This window comes from Limulus polyphemus, unplaced genomic scaffold (genome assembly GCF_000517525.1).
Source record: "Limulus polyphemus unplaced genomic scaffold, Limulus_polyphemus-2.1.2 Scaffold309, whole genome shotgun sequence".
Classification (NCBI taxonomy): Eukaryota; Metazoa; Arthropoda; class Merostomata; order Xiphosura; family Limulidae; genus Limulus; species Limulus polyphemus.
In genome coordinates, this window is record NW_013665919.1 from 88,546 (window position 1) to 109,883 (window position 21,338).

General features: G+C 29.8%; 1 protein-coding gene across 1 annotated transcript in view; it reads right to left on the bottom strand.

Moving 5' to 3' along the window:
• LOC106457268 (U2 snRNP-associated SURP motif-containing protein-like) overlaps window positions 1–21,338 on the bottom strand; it is an 80,667-nt gene that overhangs the window by 40,578 nt on the left and 18,751 nt on the right. Inside the window, exons 5-10 of the mRNA XM_022383107.1 lie at window positions 16,943–17,007; window positions 15,763–15,863; window positions 14,323–14,411; window positions 8,820–8,985; window positions 8,176–8,399; window positions 4,957–5,000 (exon numbers count right to left, since the gene is read on the bottom strand). Of these exons, the coding sequence (XP_022238815.1) occupies window positions 4,957–5,000; window positions 8,176–8,399; window positions 8,820–8,985; window positions 14,323–14,411; window positions 15,763–15,863; window positions 16,943–17,007 (689 nt within the window). The remainder of the gene's footprint in view (window positions 1–4,956; window positions 5,001–8,175; window positions 8,400–8,819; window positions 8,986–14,322; window positions 14,412–15,762; window positions 15,864–16,942; window positions 17,008–21,338) is intronic.

Here is a 21,338-nt window from a genome sequence, read left to right on the forward strand (position 1 = left end):
CCCACTACTCTCACCTTCTTCTAAAGTCCTTTGTAGTGGGAAACAAAGGACTTTAGAAGAAGGTGAGAGTAGTGGGAAACAAAGGACTTTAGAAGAAGGTGAACGTAGTGGGAAACTCCTAACATGAAACTAACTATAGATGAACAAATGTTAAGTACAAAATGTAAAATTGGTTTCTTTATATCTACCAAAGAAAACTGTCAAGTTGGGTATCAAGTTGGGTCCTGGCAGAAGTTGGGAGTGGATAACAACTAACAAATATCTTAGTAGCATTTTTGATTGTTTGTATTTGAGTGTACAGCAATGTTTTCTTTTTACATTGTTTTTGACTGAAATATTTTTGCAAAGTTTTATTATTCATACACATATACATATTCTATATATGCCATTACAAGTAACACTTTTGCAGTTCTCTAAAATGTTTGTACTAAAATACATATCTATATAAATTTGCATTCAACGATACAGTTTTTTTCTGTGCAGACTTTATGTACGTGTTTTATTAAAGTTCTTCCCATTCATTGTGGTTGTTCCTTTTATTATGTGTCAAAATTTGTATACATTCTTGCATGACAGAGTTTGTATAACTTTATACATTATTCCTTTTAGAGATGTATAACATTTGTGCACAACTATATCTCTCCAACTTTTGTAAAATATTCTACCTTTCTGAAATGTAATGAATAAAACTTTTTTGAAACTTATCAAGTTTCTAATACTGCATAATTTGCTTTTATTTTATCACAGTTTAGACAGAAGAATAACATAAATTCAGTAGGCACAAGTATATATATTGGCCTACAAAGTACAAATATGTAACTATAATACCAATATTTTGCAAGATAGATATTTTGACTGCCATGCATTACATGTGCATGTGTGTATATATATATATATATATATATATATATATTATTACTAATTACTCATAACTTCTTAAATTTTATTTATTTTCTTTAAATTGTAGAACAATAAATAAAAATACATAAAAAACAATGATTTTGAGTACTTACAGTGTAATGAAGTTGTTTTGTGCTCACGTGTCATACATGCTAAGCCTAGTCATAAGCCTCGCTTATTCTTCTGGGTGGAGGGTGAATTGTAATTTTTGTAGGCTTCAAATATACATTTTAGAAACAAAAAAATATCATCTTACTATATTAGTACACATAAAATCCCTGTAATTTATCTGGATTTCTAAATAAGCTATATGCGAGTTGCAAGAAATATTTTTTATTCAGAGCAATGACTTAGTCCTCTCACTTAAACAGTTTTGGTGAAATTATAACTTTCTCCTTCAAGCTATTTACAAATGATTATAAAATATACATAGAATAAAATGTACTCTTTCTAATGGTTATAACACATATTCAAGAGAAGTAGGTGCAATAAGACAAGAGGTTTCGAAAGATTAGAATAGTGGGAGGAGCCACTCTTGTAGGTTTGCTAAATATATTGATATCTCAGCAAATCAAAGAAGTGGGAGGTTCTTATTTTATACTCTAGCTTGTCCATATCTCAAATTTGAGTTTCTAATTCATTAACCACTATACATGTTATACTGTAGCCATAATCAAAAATGCATATTTTGCATTTTTTTCTTTATATTTTCTTTTAAATTAAGAAATTAAAACATATATAATATTAAAATTTCAATTATAAACTACATTTTGATGTCAGTTCCATTGACATAAGTAATAGTAATTTTATTTAATAAAATTTTGAAAATAACTAAAAGATTGTGACATGCACTCTTTAACCTACCTGTAGTAAGAGGGTTAACTTTTAATTGCTCTTACTCTTTCAAACAGCAAGAGGTTAATGTTTACAAAAGAATTTTAAAAGATGTTATAATGAAATACAGTAAAAAATAACAAATATTCCATTTAAACAAGTACTGACTATAAGGAGAAAAAAACAAATTAAATGGATTATCCCACTCTGACTAATGCAGTCAAATCAAAGAGAGAGATCACAAAAATGTTGAATCTAACCAGAATTTGAAAAAAAAAAGATCCAAACTAACTGTAATATTTGTTTCAGTTCAGCTATTACAAATTAAGTTTATTCATTTTTGCAAAAAGAGCCAATTTTCTGTGTGTTTATTTACCAATTCAATCAAAACTAATAACGAATTGATATAGGTAGGTAAAGTGCCAATAAACATTTGAATCACCACTTCTTATTCAACCATTATTCATTCGTAGCTGCTATGATTTTTATTATTCTTATTTTTCCAGTTTTACAGCACTGAAATGCAATTTATGGGAGAGCAAAATTAGATATTTCAATTTTTCATAGTTTCCCAGATATGTGGGAAGCAAGGAAGAAGAATATGTCTATTTAAAGTCCAAACTAATTATTATTATCCTACTGGTGAAACAGTATTCTAAATATGGTACACATCATGTTGTGAAAGCTTACCTATGGGATTAATAGTGGTTGCAGGTTACAGCTATAATAATAAGTCAAACATCTGAAGAGCTGATAAAAATGCCATGGTGAATTCTGCGTACAATCGCTAACATGCTGACACCATAACGCTGCAAGTAAATACAATCCTTGTATACACTGGAGGCTAATATCGTATAGAACCATCAAGACAAAAGACCCAGTTACATGTTTAAGTCAAGGCCAGTTCCTTCACTAGATGCAAGTATCAACAAAAATTCATAATCTACTATTCACAGACATCTCGCATAACCTTCTGTACCTTTGGGTTCTTCAAAGGGGCCCTCAGAAGTAATCATCTACAAACAGCTAATGGACGTTGGAAAATACGTGAAGAGGGTGATTGACTGCAGACATAAATGCACGGCACAAAATCTCCTGCAGTGGCACTTGGACTGCAGACAATAGTTCATAATCTTGGCCATTACAAAGAACACCACTAGTGGTGGAACAAGTGGTTGTAACACAAGTTTTGCACATACTCTGGGAGTGAAGTTGTTGTTTTAGCCAATTTCAAGGACAGCATTATTTATTTTTCAACAACAATATTAAGTTAGTTATAGCCGGTCTTTTCTTTAAGGTTACTTTCATTAACAGTATTAGTCATTACATGTTCTGTAATTTTTTCATTATTATTTTAAACATTAATTAACATTTGTAGGTTAGTTTATGGATTTAGGACTAACCTAAATCCATTAAGCTAGCCAAACAAAGTATAACTTTTACCACAGTGTGGTGGTTCATACTTAGCCATCACCATAAAGAAGTGAAACTTTTACCAGTGTTGGTTAGAGTATTTAATACATCTACTTTTGTTTTGAATTATTACTATTTAATTTTATGTTTATTATTTTATCATAAGGATTATTTTCCATCGTTAGCTTAGTATAGGGACTTAAGACTAGCCCAAGCCTCCTGGGCTGGCCAAACTTAGCAAGATATTGAGATTAGAGCCGAAAATATTGTTAACAGTGAGGGTACCCAACTGATGAAATAATGCATTCTGATCATCATATCTAATATAGTTTGAATATTATACTTAAACAGCTGCTCATTACTACATATACATATATACATTTTTTAGTTCTGATCTATGTACATTGATTGCTTGGATCACAAGTTAATATTAATTGACCATACTCTTTCCAAACTTGAAGAGACATGTTCTTTCTAGTTTCATGTACAAGTGAATAAATAAGTTTAATAAAAATACTGATAACATTTGGACAAACTTCCTTTACTGTGTATGTATGTTAGTTTCAAGACCATATTTAACTCTTTTAAACCCATAATTTTTGCACATTCTTCCAGAATTATTTTCATGATATCCTAATAATTATCACCATAACTTATAAAATTTCCAGTCTATTTATAAAAGGTGAATAATAACATGGTTTGGATTAGTTTTCAGCCAAAGAGACATAAATGTTTACGGATGCTGTCACTGTCCGTTGAGGAATCAGGATTTTTGGCCGGACACTGGCAGCGTCCGCTTGGGTTTAAGGAGTTAAGTAACCCAAAGTCATTAGAGCTGTGTCAGAGGTCATCAAAGGTATGTCGTCAAATTGGATTCAAGTTTCTTTGACCATCTTTCTTATGAAAACTACCATTGATCTAAAGCTTCATTTCAATGGCATTTGTTTTCGGGTCAGAGAATTTTCTTTTGTAATGACAGCCTTCACATTCTGGATGAATGTTTGACTCTAGATTCTATTGGTGACTGGTTTCTGATCTATATTGCTCTCATATATGTTCAGTTTTTTTGTTGTTCTTGTCTTCATAAAGAATAGTAAAGGCTCCATTCATTGAAATATTAAAATCCTTTGTCATTTAACAATCTCGATGCATGTGCATTTCACTTTGGAAAATCTTCTTATATTCCCTTACCCACAAGTTTTCATGTACCAATAATGACTGTTAAATGGTCAGAAATGCACTGTGAACAAAACATATCAATGTCATTAAACATATCTCCAGTGGCACCACAGCTTGCATCTGTGGTGTTTCATCAATGTATTAGCACACAAAAACTGTTCAAATAAAGGTGATTAACCACTCACATTAGATGATTTTAAACTTACATAATCAGATCTTAAATTTCTTCTCAGTTGAATGTTTCTGAATAAAGTCATTAGATACATTTTGGAAAAACTTGCTAAAATCATGTGATAATGTATTAAAAACAAACTACATGAATTTATACTAATGCAGCTCACAAAAACTTCACATATTGTTTTGTAAATAATAATAACAATACCATCACATAAATGTAAAACTAAAGTTATAACAATGTTAAGGTTATACTTGTAGATATAAATATTGAGAAAGAAGAATTATCAAATTTCAGGCATCAGACAACTGAAATGTGCAAAGTATACAGGTATCTTGGTCTCCACCACCCCAAGTAGCCCTTGGGAAATACTTGGATGACCTCGGAAAGCATTATTTCCTACCCTTAAAATATGGATGGATGAAAAAAAGTAATTGGAACAAAAAGGCCAGTACCTTTCGGTGGGGATAACCACTTTGACAACTGCATTGGCTAATATCTGCAGGAAGGACGATGGATACCAAACAAGAGGTGAGAATAGATGACAATTATTATCATGTGTGATTAAAAACATATGATAAAAGTGTTATGAAAATAAGAATAACTAAGTAATATTCTAAAATACTACACATAAATATACTTTTTGTACAATAGAGAAACATGCTTCATTTTTAATTTCAGAAGTTTTTTTTTAATCCTTTCCACTCCAGGTACACCTACATAAAAGTTTTCAGTTTAACAATGAATTACATAAATTACATAAATGCTGATTTTGTATGCTTATGAGCATCAAGGAAAACACTATTTTTGTTTCTAAAATAACAAAAACTAAAGCTTACTAAAAAAATTAAATAAAAACTTTAGTTACATGTTTTAGGGAAAAAATTAACATCCTCACTCAAACAGAAGAGCTAGAATGTAGAGCACATAATGAGCTGATAATTCTCGAGAAAAATAAGCCTTGATTAGTACCAAGTGTATTTCTAGATTTAATGGTACTCATTACATTTTGCAATTAATAACTAATTTTTTTTACCATATTAGCCACTCAGCAGTGCAAATAGGGTATGTTATCCGAAGGGAAAGGATTAATGTTTTATTTTTACAAAAATTATTCTATTTTCAGAAAACTACTTTAAACACTATCAGAACTTTTTTACACCTATTCTACAATGAATAAAATACTTTAACATGCATTAGAAATTTTTCATTGAACAATTTTTTCTTCTATTAGTCATTGATTAATATTTTCTTTGTTGAAATTACTACCACTTCTATTTAAATATTAAGACAAAAATACCCAAATCAGAAAAAATTTCTTCTTCAATGTATACAGTAGTTACAATCAATTCCCAGTAAAGTGGGCCTAAATTTCATTCATCTCGTACTAATCTTTGTTTAATAACATTAACATTTTCTTCAGTTACTTGTTGATAAGACTTCCAGTTTGTTTTCACACACACACAAGCACACAGACAGATCACTGCTTTGGTTTAGATCACCACAGTGACCTTTCAATTAAATATGGCCAACAGGGATAGAAATATTACATTCCAGCATTCCAGTGGAATTTATCTTTGCTTGAGGAATTTCATCTTTTCATTTTATTTGGCTTTCCGAATCGGGGATGCATGGTCCATCTGTATTCCTTTAGTTATGAACAACAAAGTAAACATATTGCATTGATTAAATAAAAAAACAATTCAAGAGGAAATGAAACTTTACACGAGGGAATGCAATCTTCCTGATAGCTTTCCCTCCAGTGAATGTAATTATATTTCATTATTTCTATCCCTGGCCAAGTGAAACACTCACATTTAGACATTTTTTCACACACAATATTGATTAGCCAATACTTTGGTCAACATAAAATGTTTTACATATCATCACATTTATGATAAGAACTGCCATACATTTAATGAAAAAAAAAAGTCTATCGATAAAACAGAAGTCTAATAGTTGATATAAAAAATTGTTCTGGTTAAATCAATCCTTTCTGTATATGACTTAGTTCCCCCAAAAAATGAACACAGTATTCATATTTTTTTATAAATACCATACACATAGTGAAACACTATCATGAAACTTAACTCTAAAAAACAAAATGTAATATATATATATACATATATGGACAAAAAAACTTATAACAAAAAGCACTTTTTGAAAAGTAGACGCTTCTGACAAAGAAAGATCTACGTTTTTAAAGTGCTCAGATTACAAAATTCTTTACTTTAGTCTTAATATTTTGAACTTTTGTTTTCATAACATCATGAATATATAGATATGGATAGAAGCTACAAGAAGGCAAAGGAAAATGTTTCCTTTCATAACATTTGCTAATACTAAGAGTATTTGCAACTTGAGCAATACTGTTTCCAACTGCTGTCTTTACAATTAATCCTTGCCATCTTGTTATTCTACAGGTAGTGTGTCTTTAATATTTATATTATTGAAACAATAAACTGGCTTCAAAAAAAACATCAAAAAAAAAACAGTCTCTCCTACTACAAAAGCAGTTGTTTTGCCAAAATGAAAACTAAATATGTCAATTAAATTACTGTTTTTTTACATCCAAATATTGAACATGGTACTACTAGCACTGACCTAATCAATGCTTGAATGTTTTAGAAAACATTAAAAAGGAAGTTGCTGCAATTCAAAAGCACAGAATATAAATGCAATCCTTCAGTGACATTTCATCAAACACAGATAAATGTCAACACTACATTACAGCAAAATCAAATATTTACACAATTAAAATGTTCATGATATCAATAGTTTTTTTTTTTACTAATGTTAACACACTTAACCTTAATGCATCTGTTTCTTTGGTCTATTTTACTAGATTCAATATATTTTGACGAATGCCTTTCATGAAGCAACCTTGGAATAGATCAAAGCCAAAATGTTTTTGGTTGTAGTTAATATTAAAAGGTAATTTAGCTCATGTGAATGGTACTTTTATACCACTTTTAATCATTATATTTCCCATTATACTGTAAGCATTAAGATGTCAGGTAGCTATAATACTAGCAATTGTTTCAAACTTCTTAAGAATATTTTTTCATCACTATTTGTTGTCAGTAAAGTGAAATATTTAATATTCTATTTTACCTAGAAAAAAAACCCTTAAAAAGCCATCATTCCCATCAATGAATTCTATATACAAGGCTTGATAAGTTTTCTTTCTTTTTATCTGGCCCAGAAGGACTAATGAGTGATATTCCTCGTTTCTAAGACACAAGGGAAATTTAACCGAGTTAAATGCAGGTTAATGCTTTCTTAATGGTTTTGTTTCGTCAGAAATTTGTGAAAAAAGTAGCATATACTCTGTTAAATTTTGGTATCAATAAAAAATAAATAAATTTTAGATGTCTAGTTATAATGTAAATGCTTCCTATTGTGATACTATAACCTTTATAAAGACTACTTGCTCTTCCTTTTTCTTTGTATGATGATCATATATTTTTTTTTTATATTTAGACTTGACACAGTTGTTTCTATAATGCTGGGAGAAATTACCTATTTACCTTACCTGATGTTTCTCTTACTTTCAGCTTTTTAGTGTCAACTTTCTCAAACAGAATTTTCTTGTACACATAACTGAAAGACATTTTGGTTGAGAAAAGATACATAAATTTACAAAAATACCACTGTTTCTGATGACAGGTTACCTTCTGAAATTCCTCCTCTTCTTCTGGTGTGCCAGGATATCCGGTTCCAGGTGGTGGCAGCCTTTCTCTGTCTTTCTTGTCTGGTTGAGCATTGAAAGGCAAGCCTGATGGAGGTGGTGGGAGTGTGAGATCCACCAGAGCTGGAGGAATGTAGATGGGGTGGGGAGGGATGGGGATTGCCTTGCCCCAGCCTAGTTTCATCTCAAAATTCATGATCTCCTTGCCTAGATACACAACATTGCAGCCAAACTAGCTTTATTCTTCTAATTTGCAACACACTACAGCCAATGTCATCCATTCAGAATTTCTCACAAAATACTTGTATTCAAATATTTTACTAATTTTTTATTTTTATCAGATGCAAGAATTCACACCTTTATATAACTAGGCAAAACTTGAAAAGTAAGTGCTATTTCACTTTTTTTTTTCTTACAGATTAAAGCATTTATTCTACAGAATACTGGGAAGGAAAAAAACACAGTGTAATATTTACATTTTAGCAGAAGTAGAGTTAGTAGAATGAAAGCCTTACAATCAGCAGTTTCTCATTCTTTTATTTCTACATACTATACATTCCTAGGAACATTTTAAATATTTATTTTAAGAGGATTTTAAACTTTTTTTTTCAGCATAAACAGATTTACCATTTAAATTTTTCATTGCTCTTTCCCCATCATTCCTGTTCATGTAAGCCACAAAACCACAGTTTCTCCCTCTGGCTTTCTCCTCATCTGATCGAGGCCACATAATTTTTACACTGGCAAGAGGGCCATAACGTCCAAATATTTCACATAACTGTTGCTCAGTCATCTATAATGACAATGTTCACAATAATACTAACACTAATTTGTGAAAACAATGAATATAAATACTAGACATTATTGTAATTTCAATACTCATTTCCACTTATCCTTTCATTTTTCTTTACGTGATTTGAACAGATAAGCAAGTTACTGGTTACTTTTCTGTTCAAGTCACTTAACCCCTTTTGTGATAGGTACCCTTTTTTAAACCTTTTTCTGCACAATTAAATACCTTTGATATCAATGTGTGTGAATGAAATGAATACAGTTGAAACAAGTACTACATTTTTTCAACCTGAGAGGTGCCTAGCTCACCTTCAACAGATTTGTTTGAGCTTTATACCCTGAATGTTACATAATACATGTGTATAGTCATTAAAAACAGCTTATTTCACATTATAATCTAACAAAGGTTATTTTGAAATTGGAGAACAGTTGTCGCCACAGAATACATGTAACTGACTATAGTACTGTTGGCTGCTTGATTGACTATAGCACTTACAGCTGTTTCTTACCTAAATATGTTATAGTTAGAAATACAGTTAAATTGTATTTAGGTCTTACTTTTATAATTTAGTTAATTATATTTTAAAATGTATAGTTGAAAAGTTTAAACATTTTTCTAAATATACATCATACTTTATGTTAGTTCTCAATTCTTAGAATATTATGCGGTGCATGAAAATTTTGCTGAAGGGTTGCACATGTCTGCAAGACACACCATAACATGCCTTGAGTGCACTGTTGTTTTTGTGTTGAGATCAATAATAAGTGGTAAAGGACAAGAACAGAAAATAAAACATTAAAAATTAACTATATGTAAAAAGGAAATGACCCAAAATTATGAATATAAGTAAAACAACATATGTAAAAGTATTCTACAAAAAATTAGAAGGTAGGAATTTTTTTCTTATTTCCTAATTTTAATCATTTCATTGCATTGTACGTTGATGATAACAGCTAGAGTTAGTGATACAGTAGAGAAAATGAAAAATAAAATATAAACATTTACCTTAAAAACTATTGATATTCATTTAGGAGGTTCTAGAGGTTATGCAAATGAAATATGGAAAATCTAAGATGAAGAAAAGTATTTTTATACTTTAAATGAAAATCACCATGCAATCGAATTATTTTAAGTCCAAATACAAATAACTACTATAGATAAGTAACATATTTATTTGAAGGATATAATTAGAATAATGTCATTCTAATACTTGTAAACTTTGTGAGGTTTTTTGTGAGGAATGCAGAGTTACCGTATCTTTGTTGCATAAATGTCCTTTCCTAGTCAAGCAAATGGTAATCTCTTCTACCCGTGTTTAAAGGGTTAAAAGTAAAAAAAAAAAAGAACTGATTGGAAATGGTCTCTCTTATATACAAATAATTAGTAACATTTTCCCCCACAGTTCAGACAAGTACAAGAAAGACAATCAAGGTGTATCAAAAACACCAAAAATCAAACAAGAGTTTTGTTTTAGTACACAAAAAGTGTACTGCAATCTTTGCATATATATATAGTTTAAACTCACCAAGTGACTGTGTAATGAAAGAAGTGATATAAAACTTGTACACATGCATATAAAATTAACTACTGAGTTTTGTTATTCATATTGGCAATTCCATTAGTCCAGTTAGTAAAGCATTCAAAAACCAAGACATCACTCCATTTCCAAATTTTATGTAGTATTGACTGTATTTGTGAAATAATTCTCATATAATTTCTTTACATTTATTCTGATTCAGACAGCATCTGACTTTAAAGAAAAACAATCCATAAAAAATGTGCTCTAAAAGACCAAAACACTTTGAAAGTTAGTATTTAACAGGAAAAAGAGGATAAAGGTGAAAATGGGTAATGTTATTTAGAGATTTATGCAAATTCAAAACATTAATTTCAGTTGTAGAATAAGCTGACCAATTAGATGACCACTAGAAAACTGTGTCAAATACCAGCAATTTTAGGGAAGATGCAAAAGAACAATAAAGTGGAAAAAATTACACATATATATAGTTACAATGGGTAGAAAGGCTTAAAAACAAAATTCACAAATATAGAAAAGGCTGATTAAATGATTTAGCAATGTTATTTTATTTATTTATTTATTTATTTACATTAAACCAAAACAGCCTTTACTACTTTCTCCCCATGAAACTTTGTGAATAAATGTTCATCTCAGATACATATTTATTTAAGTAACTAATGATATATCTTGCTTAGTGTGTGGAAGATGTTATCTTAAATTATAAAGACACTGAAATCTATCAGTTTCTGGTATAAATCTACTGCTCTTACAAGAAATCAGATCAGTATGGTGTAAGAAAAACTAACTTGGCAGATTTATTTAGAGGCTGTGTGTGCTCACAGAAAGACCAAACAGAATTTTTGTTTCATGTTTAACATTTCCAAGTGTTTGGCTGTCAAGCATTCTGTTTTATAATGCACCATGAAATAAATATTTTAGTTTGGTTTATACTGTTTCTCATAGTAATGTCAATAATTTAAATAATAAAAATTATTATGGAACTCAAAGTAATTAAAGTTAGGTTCTGACAACTAAAGTTTTAGAACTGTTTCAGTAATACATACACAAGAGCATTCAAACCCTCATCATATACGTGAGAAAGAGATGAATCATTACTGAGAAGTCAATACTATCTTAATTATAAAATGTAAGTCTAGATGAGATGTAAGATTTTAATAGTATGATCAATGAAGTTTGATGAAGAGTGGATTTTGAAGATGGTAATTAGTGAAGTTTGACTAGTTTTCAGTAGCAACAATGAAGCTAGATACAACAAAATAACCAGATAATTTTCTGCAGCATGTAGATTTGATCAGGGGCAAGTTGGTTGGTTTTATATACTGTACAATCTTACAGTCAATGAGCTCACTTTGGTAAAGTCTTTATACCTTTTGTACATTTTCATCAAACTGATGAACTTATTTTGTATCCTAGAGTTGTCAATATGCTTTATTGTGGTACTTATTTTTGTCAAGGATCATGATAGCATCAAATTTTATTTGCAAGTCTGATAAAATATCATTGAGGAATATTTACAAAATTACAATATTTAATCAACACAAAAATAAACAACTCCCAGTTCTTAAACACTTTATCTGGACAAACAATTAATGATCTTACACTAATATGTTGCAATAAATTAATATTAGTATGTTAACTCTCTCAACACATGCTAGGTCAATTTGACCAACCATGTGACCTCTTTGTACGTTTAAAGTATTTATAGATTTAATACTTCTAACTTTCAATATAGTGTGTATATCTCCACAAAATTTAGCAGTCTTTCAGTTATAATTGTCTTTCACATAAAAAAAATCATATTTTTTAGTGAAGTATTTTTAATAAACTAAAATAAAGATTTGTCCTTGAATATATTGAGTATTTGTTTTGAATAGTCTGTGTGCAAAGTAATTTTCATTTGAAGATTAAAAATACTTTTCTTCATCTCAAAAATCTCAAATTTCCTTTGTGTAACTTCTAAAACTCTCCTAAATACATTTCAAACATTTTTTTTCAGTAAAACTTAATATTTTGTCCATTATTTTCTCTACCCTATCTCTATATGGGATCTGTCAATTTATCCAACCTCATAACCACCAAAAAAATCTAAATTAAAATTTTTTTCTTTCTAAAATGACTTCAAATTGTAACATGAAACTACATTTGTTTATCTTAAGTAGCTTTAAGCTCATAACAGTATACATCTATTTACAATTAAATTATATTGTTTTATTGCCCTTTGAAATGTGTAACTACTATTCACGCCATTATAAGTTGTAAATCACTCGGGGAACATGCAGCTCACATTATGCTATTGAATTACATTACCCACGAGCTACTACAAGCTGCTAGTGTGCATGACTCATGAAACATTTTTATTATATTATTATACATTTTACCTAATTCAATCTTATCTAACCTAAAAAGACCCATATTTTTACCTTTTAATTACTTTTATAACAATAAATAAAGAATAAACTTCAAAAACAAGAAATAAAGCACTAACCCAATCTTCTTTTTCTTGCTATTGATTGATGACACTTAACCCTACTTTTTTATACTAATGGTAGTAATGCACTAAAAAAATTTTTATTTAACTAAATAATGCACAAAAGAACATAGACTAATAACATGAAAAAGTATATAATTTCACCTAACTCTCAAAATTTTTCTGGTTTTCTAACTATGCGACAAGAGCCGTTACAAGTTCATCCAAGCTAGTTGTTAACTTTCCCATGGAAATCAAGTTTGTACTCTGAGTGAAATTGACACTTATCTGTTCAGAATACAATGTTATACAATATGTCATTAATAGATGAAAACCTTGACTTTCTATTGGTTATAGGTAATATATAATTAAACGTAATAGAGAACTATTAACAACTCCTGAAAGAGAGGATGTAACAAGAGGGGTCTGATTTTCTATTTGATAGCTCTGTAACCAAAAAAATGGAAGGCTATAAAAATTATGGTTTGTCTGAGCAATGACGATAATCACAGTGAGTAATTTACATTTAATTTTGTAATTTCTGAAGGGTTGGTGGATAAAATAATAAAGAGAAGATACTCATAGAAAATGTGTCATGTGTGTCACAGAAGGAGAAATTCAGGATTTTTTTAAATATTGCTTTATAGAATTAAGAACTTAAAACTTAAATACTATTAACCTCTGCATTATTAGCTAAGATTTTATGCTATACTAATTAGTACAACATAAACAAAAAGCAGTTTAATAAAATTTTAAATGTAAGACACTAAAACTTTATGTCATGCACAGTAAAGGATACCCGTGGCGATAGGGTTAAATGTTTATTTTTTTAATTGTAACTTTCGGTTTATGTTTATTCAGCTTCTTTCCTATAACCTTTCATCAGAACTTTTTCATGTTATGCAAAATAGGCTAATGGTCACTTAACTGGTCAGCATATCTTCTTACCCTGACTAACTTTTTTTCCCCATTCATGAATTATATTCCAAACTTCTATCTTATCCCCATTTGCTCTTAACAAATATTAGACTATCATTCAAAAACATTCATTAATGTACATTTATAAAACAGTTCATGAATACTTGAATATACTTTAACAAAATATCAATAATGATGAAAAATGATCAAGTCAGTTTTGTAAAGATTAAATACACTGTTTCACATGCAATAATATTATGTGTTGTTAAAAAATCAATTAAAGAAATAAATGTTCATTAAAAATTACAGTTATGTTATAATTCTTCTGGTAATTTGTAAAATATTCCTATTTTCTAAGATGTTGAATAATTACATTTTAATATCAAGTAAATCTGCACGAACTTTGTCTTACCTTTGGATTCAAGTTTCCCAAGTATAAATTGGTGGTATTTGGATCCCCTGTGTCATATGATCCAAGAGCAGGCAGTCTGTAGTCATCAGCTAAACAAACATAGGGTTCACTTAGCAACTTAAAACCCACATCTACAATAAAGTACTTTTATTAAAAGTATTTCTTACAGAAAATGTAAAGTATAGTATTTTATAACACAAGTTTTCATTCTTATTTGTTTAAGTTTAATATATTTTCCTGTAAGACTTTACAGGCTTGATGGCAGATGATCTTACCAATCTTTACAGTTTCTAGAAGTATTAGAAATAATAAAATTAAGTCCACTTAAACTTGTATAACTACTACAGCACAGACACTTCAACTTAAGGTTTCATTTTAAAGGAATTATGAAGAATCATGAGAAATTTCTTATGAGAAATATCACAAAGAATAACAGAAAGAAAAATCTGAAACCAAAAACTATCTTCTCTTGTACTCATAAACAACTCATTACCAAGTTTCCAAACTTATTAGTCATATTCAGTATTCAACTATTTTTTTTATATAATCTGAGTGATAATGGTTACTTTTTTATAAGCATAAAAACAATTTTTGTAGGTTTGAGTTACTAAACTTTATTGGTCAACTTACAAGCTAATGTTTGTTTTATCCTATACAGTAAAAATAAAAATTCTTTAGTGTTCCTTTTTTCTCTCTTTATTTACACATAGACTGTAGTGAGCTTCAAAAATAAATATATATATATTTGTTTGACATTAAACAATATTGACTTGTTTCAGCAAGCTTTAGCGAACTATTTTCTTGCTTTTGCTTATAACATGGTTCATTTTATTCAAACTTGCTTTTAAGGTGACCAACAATAAAACTAATTTTCTGATTTTTTAAAGTCTCACATATGTACGTGTCACTTATCTAAGTGGCAATGTATTAAGAAATAAAAAATATGCAAAGGTCATAAGCCAATTTCACTTAAAGATCCCAAACATTAAGAGTGATCCCTACATTTGTATCATCAATTAAGCAGGTTGATTTACTTAATTTAATGGGGGGAGGGGGCTAATCAACATCCCCACAGCCATTAACATGTAGAGAAGTGTGCATGGATGCACATTAAGGGCTTAGTTTTCTTGATCTTACCAAATTAAGTATTTTGATTTTTACTTAAACAGTTGTATTTATAATTTTACTAAACATTTTCATGTTTCTCTTCTACCTAATACTTAAAGGTATATAAGGAACTTGATTATGTTAAGGTTTTACATTTTTCTGAGTTAGACAAAATTTTACTTATCTAACTGGATGAAGCACTGGGTTCTTCTTAAATTCTACAGATTTTAAAAACCCTTTTGATCGATCTCATGATGCTTCAAGATAAACTTTTAATACCACAGCTTTCAGAAGATTACTTCTAATTACTGCCAATAGCTGGCTTCTACTTACCTAGTCTAATCTGTGCATCTACAGGCTCATACTTCCCAGTCTTAATCTGATCTTTAATGGCATGCTTAAGTCTGTGTCGTTCTTCTCTTTCTTCTTGGATGCTATAAAATATATTATGAAACAAGTTTTTTTCAAATCTACTTTCTTAAACGTACATCTACTGATAATAATAGAAACAGTTGTAATTCTCTATTTTTTCAGAAATAAACCTTGATGTTACCCCAAACTCAAACACTTCTATTGATTGGCTGGCTTGCTTCTTTAACCACAGATTTTAATACTACTTTACCAGTACTGTTATTGCAATAATTTTTGCCAGTTTTGTTTTTTAAATCAATCATAGTTTACATGCAAGTTCTTTGGCTATGTCACAACCATTGCTGTACTAATTCCAAAAATATTTTCTAAAACTCATGAACTGCTGTTACTCTAAACAATAGAGCTAGACTAATAACTAGGAGGAAAACACAAAGATAAAACTTATTGGATGGGAAAGTAATTTGGACAATATTAAAAAAAAAGATCCCAAGAAGGTTTGATAGTTCTTGATAGTTATTTGCAATAAAAAAAATTTTTATGTGGCAGAATTTCCAAGTAGCTATACCAATTCTGAATAGACACAAATTTCAATCACTCACACTGACTCACAAAATTTCAAGTGCACAAAACTTCCACATAACTAGCAAACTGGGCAAAGGTCTACAAGTCAAATTATTATTTTTTATTTCCAAAACTTATCTCTAAAATAATGAGAAAATTTAGCCAATACATCTCACTGAATGTCCACTTTTGAGTTAATTTTAGCTTATGATTGCTTTCACCCAAACTACAAAAAATACAAAAACTGATACACAAACAACATACTGTGGGTACTTCATATTAATAAAGCTTCAACTAATTTTGTGTAATCTTGAAGATATTTTCGTGTTACGATACTGAACACCATTCTTCACCACTAATAGATATACAGAAAATCAACTTGCCTTATTAATACTTAAGTTTTATATGACAAAAATAGTGTCCAGAGACTGTCTAAGGTATAAAAAAGACATTAAAACCTAAAGAGGCTAACTTTATTCTATGAGCAATTTGTATTCATTTATATCATTTAATAGGGTTTTTTTGGGAGCTCCATGCAATTCTGATTGAATTAAAATAAAATTTTCAAATCAGTACTCACATTTTTAACTCTTCTTTAAACAATTCAAGATTACTCTTCTGCTTCTCATTTCCTTTTTTCTTATTCTACAATACAATTTTGGAATTGCATTAAGTATTAGTTTTAACAACAACACAAGTATATTTGTAAGATCTCTGGAAAAGTATGAGTATATACAACTAAGTACAACTTTCTAGGATATTGTATTTTAATACTGTTTTATGTAGTTGTCACTTCCTAAAAAGCTGCAAGTTTTTCCAAAAACAAAAATATAATTTCTAAATAAGATTATTCAACGATCAGATATACACGAGTTTCTAAATTAAGCTCAGTCTTCTTTTTATCTTTACAAAATGGATGTCTTTAAATATCAGTTGTCAAAGTTATAAATGAATATGTATTGATGAAGGTCAAATATTTGACTGTTGATCAAGCGCAAACAATTTAACACTTCTTTTTGAAAAGATTTATCCATTTCTACTTATTATAATGGCATGATCTTTTAAGAGTTCATCCTAATCCTGGTAAAATGAAAACTTTTTCATATTTCAGTTTTTCTTGAACAACATGAATCTATATTAATTTGATCACATTACATGCAAAACAATGCCACTATGATTATGGTGAGTCACCTTAATCATACAAGTTTTTGATCATGGTGAGTCACCTTAATCATACAAGTTTTTGATCATGGTGAGTCACCTTAATCACACAAGTTTTTGATCATGGTGAGTCACCTTAATCATACAAGTTTTTGATTATGGTGAGTCACCTTAATCATACAAGTTTTTGCCAGTAAGTGCTGAAAATAATCCTTTGCACATGTCAACTGAAAGCTACATTTTTTCTATCATGTTTAATTTTTACCTAACACTTGGGTAACTTGTGAATTTTTACATATTGTACGCTATTGATATTTATAAATAATCCTAAAAACAGGACTGAAGTATACTTAATCCTAGACTGGATACATCATGTGCACAACATTTTAACACTCATTTTCTACTAGTGTAAATGTTTTTTTTTTTAATGTGTTGTTTTTAATTGGTGACAAAAGGTTCTAAATAGTTTTGACTAAAAGTATCACATATACTCAGAGGACATTGGTAACAAACTTAGTGTAATCTGGTGGCTCTAAGTGAAAAATATTTCAATTATATTCTAGGAATTTTATTAAAGTTTATCACTATGTAACTTCTATTATGTACATTCATTGTTTCCCTTTTTAACCCTGACTTTTGACTGTTTGGTGCACAAGATTTGATTTGGTTAAAATGCATGTTTTGTTGTCATGGCCAACATTTCTGAGTTACCTGTGCTTTGATTTCTAAGAACGATTACATCAAAACACATGCTCAGCAACTCTCTTGTATAGATATGTAGTTATGAACAGCCAATCATGTTGGCTCAAAAGTTATTTACCTTTGACCTTCAGTATGCTGATGCTATGTCAAGCCTCGCTGTCACTTCTGTGCAAATAAACTGAGTTTGCACTGTAACATAAGTAAAGCCTGTGACCCAATTTACAAACATATGACAGCCTACCTCTATGTACAATGCACCCTTTCTCCCCTCCAAGTAATATATTCAACACACTAGTTATCATGATAGAACCCCATTTCTGTGTTAGGACACAGATTAATAATTAAAAATCACATACCTACACGGTTGTATGCATGGATAAATATAAATAAAACAACACTAGACCTACATGTTTTGGCTAAGACCAGCCAGTCATCAGTCAACAGCGTTATAATATACATTGTTTTGCATTTGTATGCAGCACACTATTGAATTGAACTATTACATATGTCAAACACTCACACAGACCTTCCATAAATTATCTTGAACTAAGGGGAGAGAGGAAAAGAAGGATCTCTTAAACATCATGTAAATCTGGTTCATTATAATTATCCATAATATTAACACTACCCTCTTTTTTTCTTTCTTTTTTTCAATTTCAAAAGCTGGTTTGTATTTGGCAAAGCTACTAGGATTATCAGCTCTAATTTTGAACTATTGATCAGAAAGAAGTCAAGTGGCCAGCAAAACCAACCATCAATTCTTGGGCTACTCTTTACCAACAGATAGTGGGATTGACTGTCATGTTATAACCCCCCTCCCACTGATGGCTAAAAGGGCAAGCATGTTTGGTGCCAGGTTTTTGATCCCACAACCAACAGAATGCAACTCAAACACTCTAACACAAACCGCCAGGCCATGCCACTTTTAATAGAATTGCCAATATTGCAATGCTCATAAAATTTTGGTTCTGCAATAATATTTGTTTCATCCCAATTAATTAAATGCCCTGTATTATAAATATGTAAAGCAATAGCCAATTCTTCTTTTTCCTTTGTTTATAGTATTTTTGCTGCTCTTTAACTCTAATAGAAAAAGAATACATTTCATTCAACATAAACTTTTTCACATACATTGCATAAATACCTTGCCTTTTATCTTTATATAAGACACTTTTATTACTAAACAGAAAGAAATCTAATGTTTTGCTGGTTTATAGACAACTCTAAAATTATGTTATTTAAAAAAACTCTCTCTACATCTCTTTGATATTTATATGCAAATTCATATCCCTCATGATGATAATGCAATTAAAATATTTTTGGATCATGCAAATAGTATTATTCCTGCAACTCAATTAACATATGAAACAAAACAAAATAATTGGCTTTCCTTTTAATTTTTCTTATTAACAAAAAATAATTTAAATATATAAAACCATTTAGAATGTTCATGATATACTTATAACTTTTTTCCTAATTGTCATTCAAATAGTCATCACTCACAAAATATTGGTGTTTTTATAAACTATGTTACGAAAAGCTTTAAATACTTATTCTGGTCAAGAGAGAGAGAGAGTAGTTAAAAAATGAAATTATGTAAACCAATGTTGCTGTAAATAAAGAGATCAAACTAAGTTTAATAAATGGTTTATGTGAGAGAATTTTAAAGAAGTTAAAGAAGAAAAAGATATATCCAAAATACAAAATAAAGATGAAACCATCACATTAATACTAAATTCTTTAAAATTTGTAGTAAACTATCCAAAGCTTTCAAAAATTTAATTTTAGAGTTGTTTATAAACCATTTAACACCTGCCATAAGAGATAACCTGGCTTCTTGATGTGGATGCAAAACAATTATTCATTATGTAAAGGTTTGCATTGTTTTGGTTAGATATAAAGAAGACGTTTGGCACTATTTTTTAGGTCTAGGTCTGTGGACTACACCCGTGACTGGACCCAAGACCATGAGAGCCAACATGGAAAAGTCAACTTTGTAAATGTAAAGTAAAATGATGTAGCAATGAAACATGCTTGAAATGTTCTAGATATGGTTGTGAAAGTAATGGTTTAAGTGTAGTGATGAAGCTAAACCTTGGGTCCAGGTCAGTTGAGGAAAGATATCCCAATCAATTTGACATACCAGCTGAATTGAAGATTTGTCAATTAATTACTGCACTGACTAGCAACACATAAAACAAGGGCACAATGGTATCATTAACTTCATGAAAATGGATTGGAATCATATATAAGAAATCATTAGTTTCAATATTGTGGGAAACTAACGGCACAGTAAAGCCCAAAGATGCAGTGTTGAAGTTGAAGCAGATGCATTACAAGATGATTTCCTTAGCAATTCTTAAATTAAAAAGGTCATTTCTACAATGACAAGTAAATATAAGAAGGATGCTATAATGTCCAGTATGATACCACCATAGTATAATCATATAGATTTCATCATGTCATATTTACATTAACATTTAGTTTTTTTTGGTTTTTTTTCATTTAGAAGTTGTGCTGAGGCTTCATTCACTCAGATCTATCAAAATAACCTTAAATTACCAGTTTCTGAAATGTTCCCCTGGGCTAGCTTGTGTGGCAGGTATTATAAAGTTATTTACGAAAAAATAAAAGACACGGTTTTTATGAAATTCCAAACAATATATGTGAACAAGTTGATATTAGACCAACAAAATGTTTGTTTTCCATAAGTGTTAAAGAACAACAAAAATATTGTAAACAAGAGCGGTGAGTGAGAAATTGGTGATAAATTAACTGCAACAAAGCTAATGTGGCACCAAACTTTTATGAGCAACATCATAATTGTGAATCTACTGAAAATGACAAAAAAAATGGTATGAATAATTATAATGGACCAGGTTTACATGGTTTTTGGAGATCATTATTTCCATCTCTTGCCTTAGTTAAAGATAATAAATGGAAGGTTTATGCAAGTTTATGATGTATGTATGAATTCCATTGGTCTGCCACAAGTAAACATAGTATTTTTCTTATAAATAGAGACAAAACAGTGGATATTGTATCTGGGTGATGACTGATTGGTGCCAGCTGAAACATGTAGACTGTGCATTTTTTTACTTATATTTATTCAT